Below are 16,770 nucleotides of genomic sequence, written 5' to 3' on the forward strand. Positions count from 1 at the left end.
TAAAAAAACAAAATCAAGCATTTTAAATGCTTACTTGTAGTGTTCTTCCTTCCATTAACTATTTTTGATCACACTTGCAATGTACCTTTAGATGTGCTATGAGTATGCCATAGATCTCTCCTCTTCTGGAATTATGCAATTACTGTTTGTACTGCCCCACCTTTTTCACCCTTTACCTCTCTACATAACTCTTTATGTAGGGGAATATTACAGATTGCCACTTGATGGTGGCACCCAGCAGCAGTCTCATGGCTTTTAGATGTCAACAAAATGGAATCTTTTACAGGTAAATATCATGCAAAAAATATTAAAGGATAAGTTCACCTATCGTAACATGTTACATGTTATACCCATATTCAGGGTAACATGTAACGTGTTAGGATCAGACCGGCCCACACTCCTCCCCGCTCTCTGCTGTGACAGCTAGCAGGCATGGCTGTGTGGGGCTCTACCTGCCCCCACCGGCCTTGTCACTCATTCACAGTATTCTGTGAATGGGAAAAATACAAGTCCTGGCAGCCTTTGTGGCTATCGGCTTGTAGTTTTTAATGAACTACCACAGTGCCGTGGAAGTTCATTGAGCCTAGTATCTGCTTGCTTGTACGGGATGTACGAGCAAGCAGATATACTGACAGGTCAGGGGCAGACCTGCATGGCAATGCTTTAGAGGCTCCACAAACAAAAGATAATTTACCTGCAAAAAAATGTGCATTTATTATTTTTTGTTAAAAGGTGAACTTATCCTTTAAATGTGAACCTTTATTAGAAGAGTTTTGTTGCAATTAATGGTCTGGTGATAGTGTCACTTTAAAATATCTCTAGATTAGCCCAAAAGAAGCTGAAGCCTATGTTATCCACAGCAGCCACTGTCTTCTATTTTTCATTTTATCACCTACATTGGGAGAGCATGAGATAGAATCTGGTTGAAATACAGCTTTTCTTCTCAGTGATCGTTATAGATGAGAGCTGCTGAAGGCTTACTCCCTGTCTCTGGGGATATCAACAGAAGAACTGGCTCCCAGGAAAATTACAGAATCGCTAAACTTAAATTATAAGATGCCATGCTTGAAAGGACCATTAATAAGAAACAGACTAACCAACACAAAAACACAGGCACGCATATTTTCATGTAATGTTTAGTTCAATGGAACTGATAATATCTGATGTTCCATTTACATCTGCATTACAAAAGATGATTGCCCTATAATACAAAAAAAGAGACCTCTAGCCAATGCGAACCTCCTAATAATACCAGTAGCCTGGCTGTCTTTGGCTTCATTACTTACCGCTGACCTGAAACATGCGTGTAAAAGACAAAGTCAGAGTTAAATCAAAAGACCTGCTCCTCATACTTGTTCTGAGTCTCTGCATCAGAACATATCAAAGCCATAAGATCAGCAGGACATCCAGGCTACTAACAGCAATGGCAGCCTCTGTATTACCTCTACATAGGTTTCCTTTAAAATGGGATAAATCAAAGCGCAAAGTGAGATAAACCACAGTAAGAAATCAAAAATTCCTCTTTGGCGGACAGCTGAAATTTGATTTGTTGCTGTGATGTACTATATTCTGAGGAACAGCATTACATTGTGCACTGCCTTATGAAACAAGGGTGATTATTCTGTGGACTCACCTTTTGGTCAAAGAAAGCTCTTCAACAGGACCTTTACCATAGTAATAAAGAGGAAAAAGGCAGGTGGGGAGATATGCAAAGTTGAAGAACATTTTAGGATACATTTGCACAGGCCATACATGGGTTGAATTCCGAACAATTTTTCGATCGAAAATCGAAAACATTGTTCGTTCTGTAATCCGATGGTGCCACCAATGATTTTGAAAATCGGTTGTTTTTCACGAATTTTCCAGCATGCCCGATAAATGAATTGGGGAGGAACCACGAAAATCAGCCAGTGCCATTGCCCCACTAACAGAACGAAAATCGGCCGTTTATTCTTAGGTCTGATTTTCGAACAAAACATCCTTCGAAAATCGACTCATGTATGGCCAGCCTTAGCCACGCTGCATATACCAGCAGCAGGAATCCACTGATTCCTGCAGCTGGGACTGACAGCTGTCTGCAGATGGCTTTGAGCCTCCGAGCCCACATGACATGACTGTTTGCACAGCCAGTGATTACCTGCAGTGATTGTGGCTGGACGCAGGGTCGTCTTAATAGAATAATGGACCCCTGGGCAAAGTAATGCCCTGGGGCCCATACTAGGGAGATGTGCACAAAAAGCGAGTGTGGCTAAATTATGCTAAATATTGGGATTGGCTTTTTAGACCCCATTCACACTTGTGCGACTTCCCATACGACTTCGGACATTAAAGTCGCATGACAGGTCGTACCCCATATTTTCCAATGATCACTATTACATAGAGATGTGAGATGTGATTGGCTACAGTACACAGCTTTGCCAGATTTTGCACTCTCCATTTTTAGTAAATCAACCCCATGGTATCATTAATAGTAACCACATGCCTTACAAACTGATTATACAATCTACTATTAAACGGTGCCTTAGGTTGTTGCATTTTGAATATCACTGCTTCATTTAAAGAGCCAAATTCCAGCAAATGAATCAGGATGACACAAAAACATAATTTTCAGTGGGCACACCACTGGAACCCCTCCATAAAAGGATAATCTTGTAGGAATGTCATGAGCAGTGTGCACCCTTCCTGCTAGAGAAGACTCTGACCTCTAACTTGTCCCAGCCTGTCAGTGGAATGATGATAACATTTTACTGTGCAGATAGAGAGTGAAATTATGTGTGTGGGGGCCAGACATCAATGGGGAGAGAGGGACAGAGAACAGCATTGCTGGACAAATTCAATTTTGGATAGAGAGAGAGGAAAAAGAGAAAAGAAGGGAACTTTTATTTACTGGAGATGAAGTTTTCCTTTGTTCACAGGACTCTTGGAAAGTACAGCTTTTAGATTTAAAGTGACAAGTCTTCAATCTTGTCCACTCAAAATGATGAAGTACATTGCCTTTTGCTTGCCTTACATGGACAGATGTCTCATTGCTTGAAATCTCTGAGCCGAAATCTTCCGTGGGACATTTATTAGAAGTGCATGCACAGTTAAAGCAGAGCTTCACTCCAAAGGGAATGTTCCTCTTTATTTTCCCAGCTCCCCATAACCCCTCGTCCCCATGGTTGTCTAACACTTTTTGGGCATTTTTTGATGGGGGGGGAGCAGGTACCTAGATTTGGTAGGTACCCCGCTCCCACTTCTAGGCGGATCACCTAGGGGATTCAACTGGAAGTTTGTCTCCTTCCACTAACCCCCCACCTACAACCTCTTGGGACACAGCTTGGACCACAGCTGAAGTGAAATTCATCTGATTCCCCATCCATGCGATATAGAGTGGATAGAGGAATCTCCACTGCCATCCATTGTATTCAAACACAAGAACAAACAGGGGCGCTGGCTTCAGATTTTCTATGGCTCACTGAAATGGTCACTGGGTACACTACTTTGCCTATTCAGTGTTTCTTTAAACTGGGAGGTAAAGCTAGTTTAAAAGCAGATCTATAATATTTCTTGTCAATATCTACAAATCTCTTATTTTCAAAAATAATGGGAAAATAAGCATGTAAAGATGCATAAGTCGAATAAAAGATTACTTTAGGGTTAACTGCAAAAATAACTTAAAATGTGCAAACACGAATATACTGTGCTTTCCCTTTAACACTTCCTTCCCTCTTCTATATTTAAGCAATAGTGCTTCTGTGGGTGAGATGGACTCTAGAGCACTAAGGGTCCTTCCCATGAGCATTCTGTCTGTCAGTTTTTTATCCGTCTGTTGATGGATGAAAATGGACAGCAATGCATTCCTATGGACAACTGGATAAAAACCGGATGTCGTCCATTTACATCAGTTTATTGTCAGCTTCCGTTCAGGTCCGATTTTTAAATGGAACAAGTCTGCATTTTTGTTACGTAAAAAAACAGAAGGGAAGAAAAACGGATGTAAATGGCCAAATGGTCTGTTTTTCTGTCCCTTTGTGCATTGGTAATGGATGTGAAAAACTGAAGTAAAAACAGATCCATTTTTTCTTTGAAAAAACTAATGAGTAAAATGAAATGCCAATGTGAAAGGGGCCTTATATGTGGCCCAATTCTTATCACAGGTAAAGCTGGGAATCTACCTTTGTATGGACATAGCCTTATGTTGCCAAGTGTTTTCTATCATTATCAGCTGAAGGAGTTATGCAATTGCTGATTAATATCAACACAGCTGTAGCAAGCTATAACATGCTAAAATATGCAAGGTGGAAATTGCAGTAAACAGGATTTATTATGACTATATGTGGATAAAAAGTCACATCCAAGTTGAACCCATCCAAAGCTGCACCAAAATTGCGTCAAAGTTGCAATGTAAAGTTGCAAATAAATCAAATGACTTTGGAGTCGCACAAGTGTGAATGGAGCCTAACAATATAAACATACTGAGTAGAGAATCATGCAAGGCTTCCCCCTCTGCTGCCAGGACCTCAGCTCACATCTGGGCCGGAAGGGGAAAGCTGCTCAATCTCTGTAGAACACATAGCCTTACAGTTGCGATCTGCAGTGGATGTCAATGTTAATTTAATGACACCCAAAACACAGGTTGCAAACGCAGTGCCTTTTTCTCCACCAGATTGCATGGTACAGAAGTACTAAGCGATCCAGTTTCAGTGCATTTTTTCTTGTCCAAATATTTTATGTGCATATCTTCAGTGCATTTTTTAAAGTAGTTCATGTACTACTTTTAGTGTGATCCAGTGCGATTCAGCCCTTTCAAAGTGAATGGGCTCAAATCACACTGCACTACACTACACCTGGTGTGAACCGGCCCTTAAACATTTGCAGACTTATGCATCTGGAAACGTAAAGCCTAGTGTCCCAAAACAAATAATTAGACATCACTGCAATGGAATCAAATTCTTAATGCCTGTTCACACCAAAAGAAGGTGAGTTTCCTGCATGCACTGTAAGAGGAAGATGCATGAAGAAAAAAGAATGCCATGAAGTAAAGGCATACATCCTCAGTAAAAGAAGAGAGAGACAGCAAATTCAATATAATTAAATGAATACATAAAATTTAGGCAAATCCTGCAGCAATAACACATATAGCAAATATATTGTCTTACCTTTTTCTTGTCCCTGGTGTTCTTGGCCAGGCATGACCTAGACAAAGCCAGGTAACCACCAATCACTTTGATCTCATCCACTGTTGGATAGCGCTTCTTTCCCGAGTCCGGCTTAGCAGTTGGGGTCTTGGTCTCTGTGGCAGCAACACCATTCTCACAGACAGGCGCTTTACGTGGGTTGACAGTAATGGTGTTGCCTTTTCTCCTCTGCATTGCTTGGCTCTCCACTGGTCCTCTTTTGAAGGTCTGGAGGTTGGATGGTGCCTTGGATGGACTGAGACCTCTTTCCCCATCTTCTACTGATTTCTCAGGACTGGGTTTCAAAGTTTCTGGTTTTGTTTGGGTTGGTGAAACCTGGGCAGCCTGTTTGAACTGTCTGGGAGAGCCCGCAGATGCTGGACGTAGCTGGAAAGGAAAAGACCTGACTTCTTCTGTCATGCTAGGCCTGTTGCTAAAGCCACTCATGGCCGTGGGGGCCACACAGGGCGAGAGCTCAGCTGGCTCAGAGTCAATGCAGGAAGGGGAAGGGGAGACGTGGGAGGAGAGAGTGGTTTCCTGAGTTAAAGTCTGGCTTCCCGTGACAGCTCGATGACAGGAAGGAGAAGAAAGAACAGGGTTGGCAAAAGCAGTAGAGGCCTGGGTTTCAAAGTCAGTTAATACAACAGGACTAGGTGACAGAGTCTTGGATGGCGAGCTTGCCTCCCCATTTATCCGCTGCAAACAAGGATCACTGTTTTCATCCTCTGTCCTTGAGCCTCCAAAACGGCTAAGCAACCTGCTTACCCTTCCCTTACCTTCTACAGAAAGAGGCTGGTGTTCTTCTAACCGAGTCTCTTGGTCCTTTACCTCATTAGCAAGGTGAGGATCCCTGACTATGTCTTCTGCCTTTGCAGTGCGATTGACTGCCTGCTCTGTGATAGGCTTAGACTTTGTACAGGAATACTCTGGGATCCTCTTCTGCTTCTCCTGTTGGATAAACGGATTTTGCTGAACCGGCCCAATATTTTCCCTTAGGACCCTGCTCTCTTTTTCTTCTTCCTCTACAACAGCGATCTTCTCTCTCTCTTCCTGTTCCCCATCTTCCAATTCAACTTTATTCTCCAACATTGATGCCTCAGCTTTGGCCTTGCGTCGTAGAATGATCTCTCTTTTCCAGGCAGGCATCTTGGCAAGTCTTTCCTCCTCTTCCCTTTCTTTCCTCTTTGCCTCTTCCTCTTCTTTTCTTTTCCGCTCCAGTAGATGAAACTTCCAGTCAGGGACTTCCATCACAGCCTGGCTATGGAATCCAGTTACAAAGCGTGATTGTGGACTCAGCTCTGGCCTATTGTCCCAACACAGTGGACAGAATCCGCCAAGGTGGCATGTTGTACAGAAGACAATGTAGTAAGCCTTTGGTTTTTTAAACTCCTAGGAAAGAAAGAAAATATAAATTTAAAGAATGGCAGCAGAAGGTCTGGAAACAAAGAAGCAATAGAGTAAAGTTGACCAAACACCGATTGAAAATTTGCCAGTTCAATAGGGCCAGGCCAAATTTTGATCAGAGTGTGGCCTCCGCCACTTGATAGAAGTCACATATTTAATCAACTTCTATTGAAGGGACATGTCAAATTTTCCTAAATCTGTGTATTCTGACAGCAGTAGATGCTGCTGTCAGAATACAATGTTCTAAGCGGGAGGGATTCCTCCATCCACTTTATTTGTGTGAGTGAAGGATTATTTTGTCCTTCATGTGTATGTGCATGAAGCCTCTTCTACACAAGGTGTGTACGTTTTTGGGGGATTTTTCACTTTCCTTCCACAAATCAAAGAGGTACTGGTAGATAAGTCATCTTCCAATTTTGCATCTTATTGATCGTAAAAGCCTGTGATTGTGGTAGGGACATTACTTTATGTGTTACTTTAAGGGCCATGACTGTAATTTACAACACAATTCTCTGAAAAATACTAAAAGATATGTTGGAACAATAAACACACAAAAAGTATTTATTAGCATTTATTTTGTGATAAAATAATCTCAGAAGGAATAAAAACAGAATTAAATGTGCTAGAAAAAAGTTTACACTGCAGAATAGTGAAAGTTTGGAACAACTTGTGAGCTGCATAAGAATGGAAAAAATGAATAAAGGAAATGTAAGAAGAGATAAAGAGGTGGATGTAGACACTGAACAAGAAATAAGAGCAATGTCTGGTTTCTCAATGGCCGTATTTATATAATTGTGGCCATTTACCTTGTTTTATTTGTCAATGGTTTCAGAGAGCACACTACAGACTAAGGTGTTCTAGGGTTTGTATTAGTAGCATTTATAGAATAAAAACTCAGTCTTCCTTAACCAGTAGAATGTAGCCTTTAGCAATATGGTGGGTGGTGACAAAGTGCTCCGATCTTCTTTTGAAGAACAGGATAGGCTGGCATGATACCTTACGCAGTACTTTTGATTTGTTGTGAGTGCACAGATAACCTAAAATTCCTAAACAGCAAGAATGGTGTAGACTGGAGACAGATTGATATACGGAAGGATGACAATGGACTTAGGAATGGTAATAAAGAAATCAAAGTCGAACGCAGGAAAAAAATACAAAGTAAGGCACCAACCAGTATCACATGTAGGCAATAGTACAGTTGTACAGAATAGATAGAGAGAGGTAACACAGTGCAATCATACATAGTAGAGAATCAACCCAGGATAATCATACATAGCAGAGAGATAGCTCAGCATAATTATACCTAGCAGAAAAACAGTCCAACACAATCATACATAGAAGAGACATTTCAGCACAATCAATCATAGCAGAGAGACAGCAGAGCACAGTAGTACAAAGCGTTGAGGCAGCAAAGCAAAATCATATAGAGATTTGAGACAAGAAAGTGCAATTATTTAAATATCTGAGACAGCACAGTGCAATCACAGAGGGCAGGGAAATGGCACTATAAAAAGGGAGAGGAGACAGTCGAGTATAATTAGACAAAGGAACTGGACAGTACAGTGTAATCAGCCATCCAGGCAACGAGACGGCACAGAGGCAGCCAAGGAGCAAGACAACACAGACATCCTTAGATTGGGTTCTATGAATTGTCACAGGATAGTGAGACATCTTAGAGCAACCAGACAGGGAAGGGGGGGGGGGGGGCAGACGTCAGGAAACACCACAGGCTTAATATAGCAGGACACATATCACAGAAATATGGGGGTGGGGGGGCATTGAAAAGCAGCAAAATATTGTAGGGGCAACACAGAGCAATTAAAATATATGGCGACAGCATAAATGACATGCCAAGTGTCACTGAGCCGAGTCCAGACAGCCGTGATTGGAAGACATGCACAGTTTGGGTAATCAGGCCAGTCTATAGAGACAATGGCAAGACAAAGGCGCAGCTGTTCACACACACTCTGAGATATATACACATACACGGGGCTCTGCTATGAAACCTGACACATAGGCAGCATATAGAACAAGTACCCATCACTGTAAGGACAGATAGAGAATATATAAACAGAAGGTTGTATATGCCATAGAATACAAACGTGTGTGTGTGTGTTGCATATCTATTGTATATAAAAGTTATAACCTAAATGTCTATTAATAAAAAGCAGCATAAAAGGTGTACAGTATATATATATATATGTACAATATAAAAGAGATAAATTCTAAGCTATATGGCAAAACAGAAGAAGCAGCATACAGTACAAAATACAGTATATATGTTAAAAAACTGAAAACAGTCTGTGCTGTTTTTGGCAACTAATCAGATTCTTCCTTTCCCTTTCCAAGCTTCCCTGGAAACTTGCAAAGGAAAATTTAATGGGCTGTAAAATGAAGATGGGCCAGTTTGATATATGAGGCCCAGTGTTCATATATATTTCACACACATACATATACAGTATATATATATATATATATATATATATATATATATATATACACATACAAACATACACAGTATATTATATATATATATATATCACACATACACAGCATATACTGTATACGTGCACATATATATATAAATATATATATATATATATATATATATATATATATATATATATGCAACAGACAATATATATATATATATATATATCTATCACACATACACAGCATATACTGTATACGTGCACAGACATTTTATATATATATATATATATATATATATATATATATATATATATATATATATATATATATATATGCAACAGACAAGAGGTGTAGGTATGTCTACATTGCCCAGCGTGATATATATCCATTTGTCATTCTACAGTATGTGAAATCTATGTCTAGGAGCAAGACGATCAGTACGTGTACATCTCATTTTATGCAGCAATATTCAGAAATGACATGATGGACAGTACAGATGTACATACCACTGCTTGCCTGTTCTCCAACGCTGGGTACAAAAGCTCGCTCCCGCTATGTCCAGTGACCCATTCTGACGTGAATGTCCATGGAAATGGACCAGGGATAACTGTTGTCGACTCTCCTCCTACAACCTAAGTTTCAGTGAAAAAAATAAACAAATGCTTATAGTGGGTAAGGGTTTAGAATCATAGAAATCACAGCCAGATCCTGATTCTTCTAGGATTTCTCCAGGAGAAAAGTTGGGATTTTTAGAATATGGGAAGCTTATACTTGGAGGATTAAAAAAAAAATCTTACATTTCTCTTTCTGGATAAGAGAATGTGGAATAAAATCCCTTTAAATGAAGGAGAGTGAGAGAGAGAAGAGGGTGTGTGGAAAGAAGAAATTGAATCAGAGACAGAAGGAGAGAGAGGGGGTGGAGGGTGAGGTTACTGCTATGAATAATACTGAGTAAAGGGGGAGGGTGGAGATACTGAGGAGGGGGGGGGGTGATACAGGCTTATTAACCCTACCACTGCTGAGGGGCTTCTGCTGAATGCTCTGATAATGTTACTCAAAACCACATTCCGATGCTGACTGCTCACTTCCCATCATAACTTCCTCTTCGTCTCTTGTGCGTAAAAGTCCCAATTAAACAATCAGCACACAGAAACGTCTTGTTAGAACAGAAACATCTTTGTGTACTTTTTGAAAAATATCAATGAGAGAGCTTTACAGAATAAAATTAAAAAAAGAACTTCCCGAAGACCATCCATGCCCTGGAATGCATAAAGAGTGTCTTAGGTTGGCCATGCACGATTCACTTTTTTTCCCTTCAACTAGTGGGTTGAATTAAAAAAATATGAGCCGATTCCCACATCCACACATTCAATGGGGATAGGGGAATCCTTCCCGCTGTGCTATTTTATTCTGCTGGCAGGGAGCCTTCCCTGCCGTCAGAATACAATGATCAGTGTTTCCGGCTATAGCCAGCACCACTGATCATTCAGGAAAAACCCAACAAGCTGGTTGTACAAAAGTCAGCTGAATTTCAATCCACGTATTGCTAGCTATAGACACTCATCAAAAATTTGTCTCCCATGCATGCAACAAATGGTGACATTTTAAAGTCCCTGTTCACACCTGTGTGGTTTGTTGTGCGACAAGAGGCATCCCATTATGGTCTATGGGGCCCATTCACACCTATGGAGTGATATTCTGTGCGACTCAAAAATAGTTATTTTTGGTGCAAGTTTGGCTCCATAGACTTCGATGGGATCACATGAAAAATGCACAAAAGCATAACAAATGCACCAAAAATGCAAGAAAGTTTAGACAAATACGTATATAACTTGACCCAAAAGAGGAAGTTCTGCTTGTCTGCATCCTTCCCCCCTCCAGTGCCACACGTGGCATTTTTGGGGAAGGGGGAGGGGTTAGCGGGTACCTGGTTTTGACAGGTACCCGCTCCCATTTCCGGGTCAGATCCGTGATGATCTGTGATGAAGTTCTGCCCCTCCTCCTTCCCTCTGTAGCCTTCGGAGACACACACAGGTCCCAAAAGACTGCAGGACCATTCACAAATGCAGCTTGGCTTGCTCATGAGCTGTAGGAAACCAACTGTGAAGCCGGAAAGCTTGACTGCCGGTTTCCCTTACCTGAGATGCCAGCAACTGCACCAGAAGCTAATTGAAGGATCAGTTCGGGTGAGGACATCGCTGGATCCCTGGACAGGCAAGTGCCCTTATATTCAAAGTCAGCAGCTACAGTATTTGTAGCTGCTGAGTTTTAATTTTTTTTTTTTTTGGGGGGGGGGGACTGGAGCTCCTCTTTAAAGTAATATTAAAGGTTAATTTTTTTTTTGTTGGTTTTTAAATAACAAGCATGGGATACTTACTTACTTTGTGTAATGGTTTTGCACAGAACAACCCCAATCCTCTTCTTCATGGGTCCTCCGCCAGCACTCCTGGCTCCTTGCTCTATGCGATTATAAGACACATAAAGTAATGGGTCAGCCCAACCCCCTGTTCTCTCCTCATTGGCTCACTGGCTATGATTGACAGCAGTGGGAGCCAATGGCTTCTGCTGCTATGTCTCAGGCTATGAGGAGCAAGAGACCCAGGAGAGCCGAGGCTCCTGTGCACAATGCTGCATCGAGAGGGGGCTCAGGTGAGTATTAGGGGGCTGTGGGGGGAGCGAGACACGTGGGACAGCCAAGGCTCCCATGCACATCGCTGCATCGAGAGGGGGCTCAGGTGAGTATTGGGAGGGCTGTGAAGAGATAGACATAGAATGCACCTTTACAACCACTTAAAGGCTGGATGTACACCTATGTATTTTTAAGCCATAGCGTACGTCAACACGTTGTTTTCAAGGCAAATTGCAAAACACTTTGTATTGAATGTCAGCACACATCATCACCACATCAATGCGCGTTGATGTGCATCATGATATGTACCATTAGACATCAACGTGCATCATTGTACATGTTAACGGACGAATTATCGCATTCGTTAATATGTATTTCTATTGATTTCAATGGAAAATACATCAAACGAAAAACACAAAAGCATGAATCCAGCCCTTCAGTAAGGTGTATATAAATCTGTTGCAGAATTACACATGCGACACAATTTACTCTAACACAGAAGAGATATTATTTACCTCCACATATTACCAACACGGTGGTATTTTTTAATGAACTAAATCGCAGCCATAGTGACAGAATTTTGAAAAATCCTGAAATTGTGTAGCAGAGGACTTTTAAATGGGCAAATCAAGAAATTTCAGTGCTATAAAAAATGCATACAATTAAAAAATCCACATTTATTTATACAAAAGATAAAAATACATATTCATAACAACGGACTCACAAATATGTTCTACATCTAAATGTGTGTAAATCAAGTAAAACAGTCCACATGAAAGCTCAACGCGTTTTGAACATTCGTTGGCTTCTTCAGGAGAACACATTAACAGAATCTAGAAACATAGTACATGAATATCATGCTATCAAATATATGAACCTAAAGATGGGCAACAATGTTTCATTTTATATACACACGTTAGTCCTCATGCACACTTGATGTTTTTACAGCGGCTGTTTTTGGCTTTTGACGTTTTTTTTCTACAGCCAGTAAACCCCCCAGCATGTTATCCTATGTGTCCATACACACAGACTGTAATCAACGTTTTTTGGCTGGAAAAACGGGTTTCTACAGGAGTTTTTTAGCTGGAAAAACGCTCTAATGGTGAGAAACGCGGCAAAACGCTGCAAGTGCTATCAAACCGCCCAGTGTACATGGAGCTTTACTAATATGATTGAGAAAAATCCTTAAAAACACAGAATGCTGCTGCATCTAGTGGCAGCACTAAGCCACCTCTGAATGCAGCAAGGTATCCGCAGATATGCGCCAATGTAAATGTAGCCTAAGGTCCACAGGCAGACAGACCTCTCACTCAGGGGCAAGAAGTGATAAATCCAAGATTGAAATTCTGCTGAGAAAAGGAAACAGTTACTGATACATCTCAGAGTTGTTTAAAAAAAAGTTGGAAATCATCTGCATGTACTAAAGAGCACTTCTGATGCCTATATACTGTTCCTATTTCTTTTGTGAATTTTTTTTCCATACTTAGTGAAAGGTTTATTTTGAAAAGAACTATATATTTGTCACAAAATATTTTTCAGCATGCATGAGACCAGCCATACCCAACACAACATGAAGCAATCCTGGAATCTTCCCATCATCCAAAGTGTTGGTTTTCCAAAGCATGGCTTTGTGACACTAATGCCATTTTACTACAAGCGGCTTTAGTTGCAGTCCTGACTGGAAACTCAGTCCTGCTTTACCATGATGTGAGGAATGCTTCAGTCTCATATCGGGATGGTCAATATTTCAAGCAAGCCAGATTCCAGTCTCCAGCTGGGACTCAATCAATGCACTGCCTGTGCCATACACGCTGGTCCTGGACATTATGTCTGCGTCGCCCCTAACAGCATCCTCCGTGAAGACAAGAACCACCTGAGATGCCAATGTGTACACAGCAATACTAGCACAATGGATCTGTAAAAGCAGACTAGAAAATGTTAGATTCAATTCTCAAAATAATATTGTATTTTTTTCCTTTCAATTCACCATGGCCTCATTCACACCACACATTGAGCCATGCTGGGTAAGGCCTCTTTGACACTAGCAGCAAACTTTACAGCTCTCTGAAGAGTGATCTATGGTGCATTGCTTTTCAGATTGTAATTGACAGCCGGCTTATAGGCATTCAGGAGGCGATACTGCTGCCTTTTGTATGCCTGTTTCATCAATTCCAATGGGGATTTTACATTGAACTCTCACGTCCCAATTGCCATAGCAGTGTTTGGAATGGGGTTGTGCCATGGTCTCATTAACTTCAAAGGCTTATTTCTCCTTTCTGAACATGTTACACGCATATTTAGGGTGTAGCTTGTAACATGTTGAGCATCTGCCTCCTCTCTCCTCGATCTGCCGCCTCCCTGTGACAGAGAACTGGGGATTCTCTCCCCGCACCCGCTATCACAATTTAGAAACAGCACAGCTGTGCAATGGGCTCAACCCACACAGCCACATAATTCATTCCCAGAGTTCTGTGAAAGAATGCCTACAAGTACCATCAACCACCATGGTGACACTGTTCTACTTGTAGAGGGTGATGAAGTTTTTTTTTTTTACACCGATTGCTTTTACACCCATAAAGGCTGTAAAAGCAATCATTTCTCCTCCTCTCTAGCTGCATTCTTGCAGCCATTGAGAACTACTGTGTGAGCTGTGATTGGTCACAGCTTGTCACATGGTACAAGGCTGTTGTGAATAGTCTTGTACCATGTGACCTCTGTGATCATTCACAGATTTCACACGTAGTAAGCAATGATGTCAGAAGTGACATCTTGCTTACTACTCTGCATGTGATCACTGATTGGCCAATCAGTGATCACATGATCGGGACCTCACACAGAGGTCCCGTCTGACGATCAGTATTCCACTGTGTCCGGAGGACACAGCAGGCACCGGATTGCGGTGCTGCACGCTCCCAGGTAGCGTGCACAAGCAGGTCGCGGGAAGGCCATTTATTAACGGCCACCCGACCCTGCTCTGCCACCGTCCGGCCGTTTATATACATGGGCCAGACAGGAAGTGGTTAAGGCTACTTTTACACTGATCCGCAGCAAAAAATGAATATGCATTTTTGATATGTTTTTACCGTGTTTTCAGTGCATTTTTTTAACAGGACATGTGACTAAAAAAACGCAATGTTGTATCTGCTGAAGTTACTAAATGCAAGTTAAATGATCAATCTTTCAGCATTTCGTATGTGAAGGTCAATTCACAAAGATTATTGCGCAGATTTCTGCTCCTAAAAATATTTCTAGCTTTGCCTAGACTGAACAACAAAGCTCTATGTGACGAGTATTAGGGCTTGTTTACACTTTCACCACCTCATGAAGAGCCATCTATGGTAGATTGCTTTCCAGAGAGCATTTGACAGGCAACCGGGAGGCAATATGTCACCTCCTCACTGTCTGTTTTAACCGTAAAAAGTCTGCAATGCAACCACATGCATTGCGTGTGGATTTCCTGTGATCCCAGTCACATTCAGCAGTGGTACTGTACGCTGAATGGGACAGAGGATTTAATTATTGTCTCTCGAGCACAACCCACTCTGGCCACCAAGATGGCTTAAGGGGGCTGTAAAACCACAGCTCAACCACCTGTCCATAATGCCCCTCAACTACAAGTATAAACTAGGAGAAAGATTATAGCAGATCAGAGAAAAAACAGAGCATTTGAAGTGGGGATAAAATAACACCTCATAGTATCTTGTATCAAAGAATCACTGTTTTTTATGTTTTTATTTTGTTTTTTTTTTAATCGAAGCCCCATTGACACCGGAGAGTGAGCATGCAAGTTTTTTTTACAAGTGACTGTGCATTTTTGTTTTACCCAATAGAGAGAAGTATTATCTGTGACATTTACATGTTGTCATTGTCATCTGTGTCCTTCTTGATTTGAATACATGGTGGTATAGTGTCTTGTGATATCAGAGCTCTTGAATCATGTCCACTATACCAATTTCTTCTCAGGACCTCTGGCGTTTTCCATGGTTCTTGTGATGAACATCACTGGAGTTGTAGAGGTACTTGTGGGCCTTCACCAGGCACATGAAAATCTCCACATACAGCATGGACAGTACTAAATCCTCGATATTATTTAAGGACCTGATGTTGCTAGAAGACCAGTTGGTTGGCACAAAAACATGCTTTAGCTGCTCTCATTAAAGTGTTACAAAACTCACAACAGTAAAATCAGTCTGTATCTGCAGTAAACGTACATATTCGCCAACATGCCATGGATCTCGATATGGTCCAAAAAGGTTTTTATTGCAAAAAAAATCACATCACAAAGAAAAGTGCAACATTTCAGACCCGCGCAGGACACCTTCGTCAGGCATGTGATGGATTCGTTCAAGTGACCCTGCAGTTGTCCATTCATCTTCTTGATATGGCTAACTAGGGTGTCAGTGTGGGATCTGAACACCACCTGCTCATTTGATCTCTTGATTGGAGATCAAAGTGTCTGGTAAGAGGCTGATTTTTTTCTTTTATGTCAAGCATTTGTGGATACCTATGCACTTTCTGTTGGATGATTTCTTTGGCACACAGCACTGTGTTATTGGATTTGGGGACTTTTAATTAATATATGAATGTGGACTTATGTCATTTCAATTAATTTATGTACATTTTTCATGTAGCAGCATTTATTTGATTTATTATTGTTTATGATTATTTAGTGTACAGCACACTCATTTTTTAAAAGATTTTTTATTGACTTGCAATGTGCCTCTGAACTTGCTGGCGAATAGGACTACTCAAGGAAGAAACAGTTCTCTAGCACAACCACCTTCCTCCAGCCATGTCATAGCCTTCTCCTCTTGTGGGAGTATCTAATTATTCTCTGTGCTGGCCCAGCTCTTCTGCCCTATCTTCATAAACATTTATGCAGCAAAGAAGCAAAGTATGATACTACAGAGTGTCACTTGAATGACAGTTTTGTTCCAGTTGATATCACATCCAGGATGGCGAGACCCAGCAGCCGTATCAGGACTTGTCTACACAAGAGAACCTTTTACAGGGAGCTAACATGCCTAAGAAACACAATATATGTGTATTACATAATTATATTCTGTACTGTCAGACAAAAAAAAAAATACATGAAAAATAAGCAGTTACCCCCTATGCATCCTCAGCAGATACAGAGCATCTGAG

General features: G+C 41.1%; 1 protein-coding gene across 1 annotated transcript in view; it reads right to left on the reverse strand.

The window, feature by feature from the left end:
• The window catches only part of LOC149460357 (uncharacterized), a 71,999-nt gene extending 62,095 nt beyond the window's left edge, over positions 1-9,904 (reverse strand). Inside the window, exons 1-2 of the mRNA XM_089679867.1 lie at positions 9,503-9,904; positions 5,142-6,548 (exon numbers count right to left, since the gene is read on the reverse strand). Of these exons, the coding sequence (XP_089535993.1) occupies positions 5,142-6,407 (1,266 nt within the window). The 5' untranslated portion in view covers positions 6,408-6,548; positions 9,503-9,904. The remainder of the gene's footprint in view (positions 1-5,141; positions 6,549-9,502) is intronic.
• Positions 9,905-16,770: the final 6,866 nt, after the last annotated feature.

This window comes from Staurois parvus, unplaced genomic scaffold (assembly GCF_062004578.1).
Source record: "Staurois parvus isolate SC_StPar_1 unplaced genomic scaffold, SC_StPar_1.0 ptg000232l, whole genome shotgun sequence".
NCBI lineage: Eukaryota > Metazoa > Chordata > Amphibia > Anura > Ranidae > Staurois > Staurois parvus.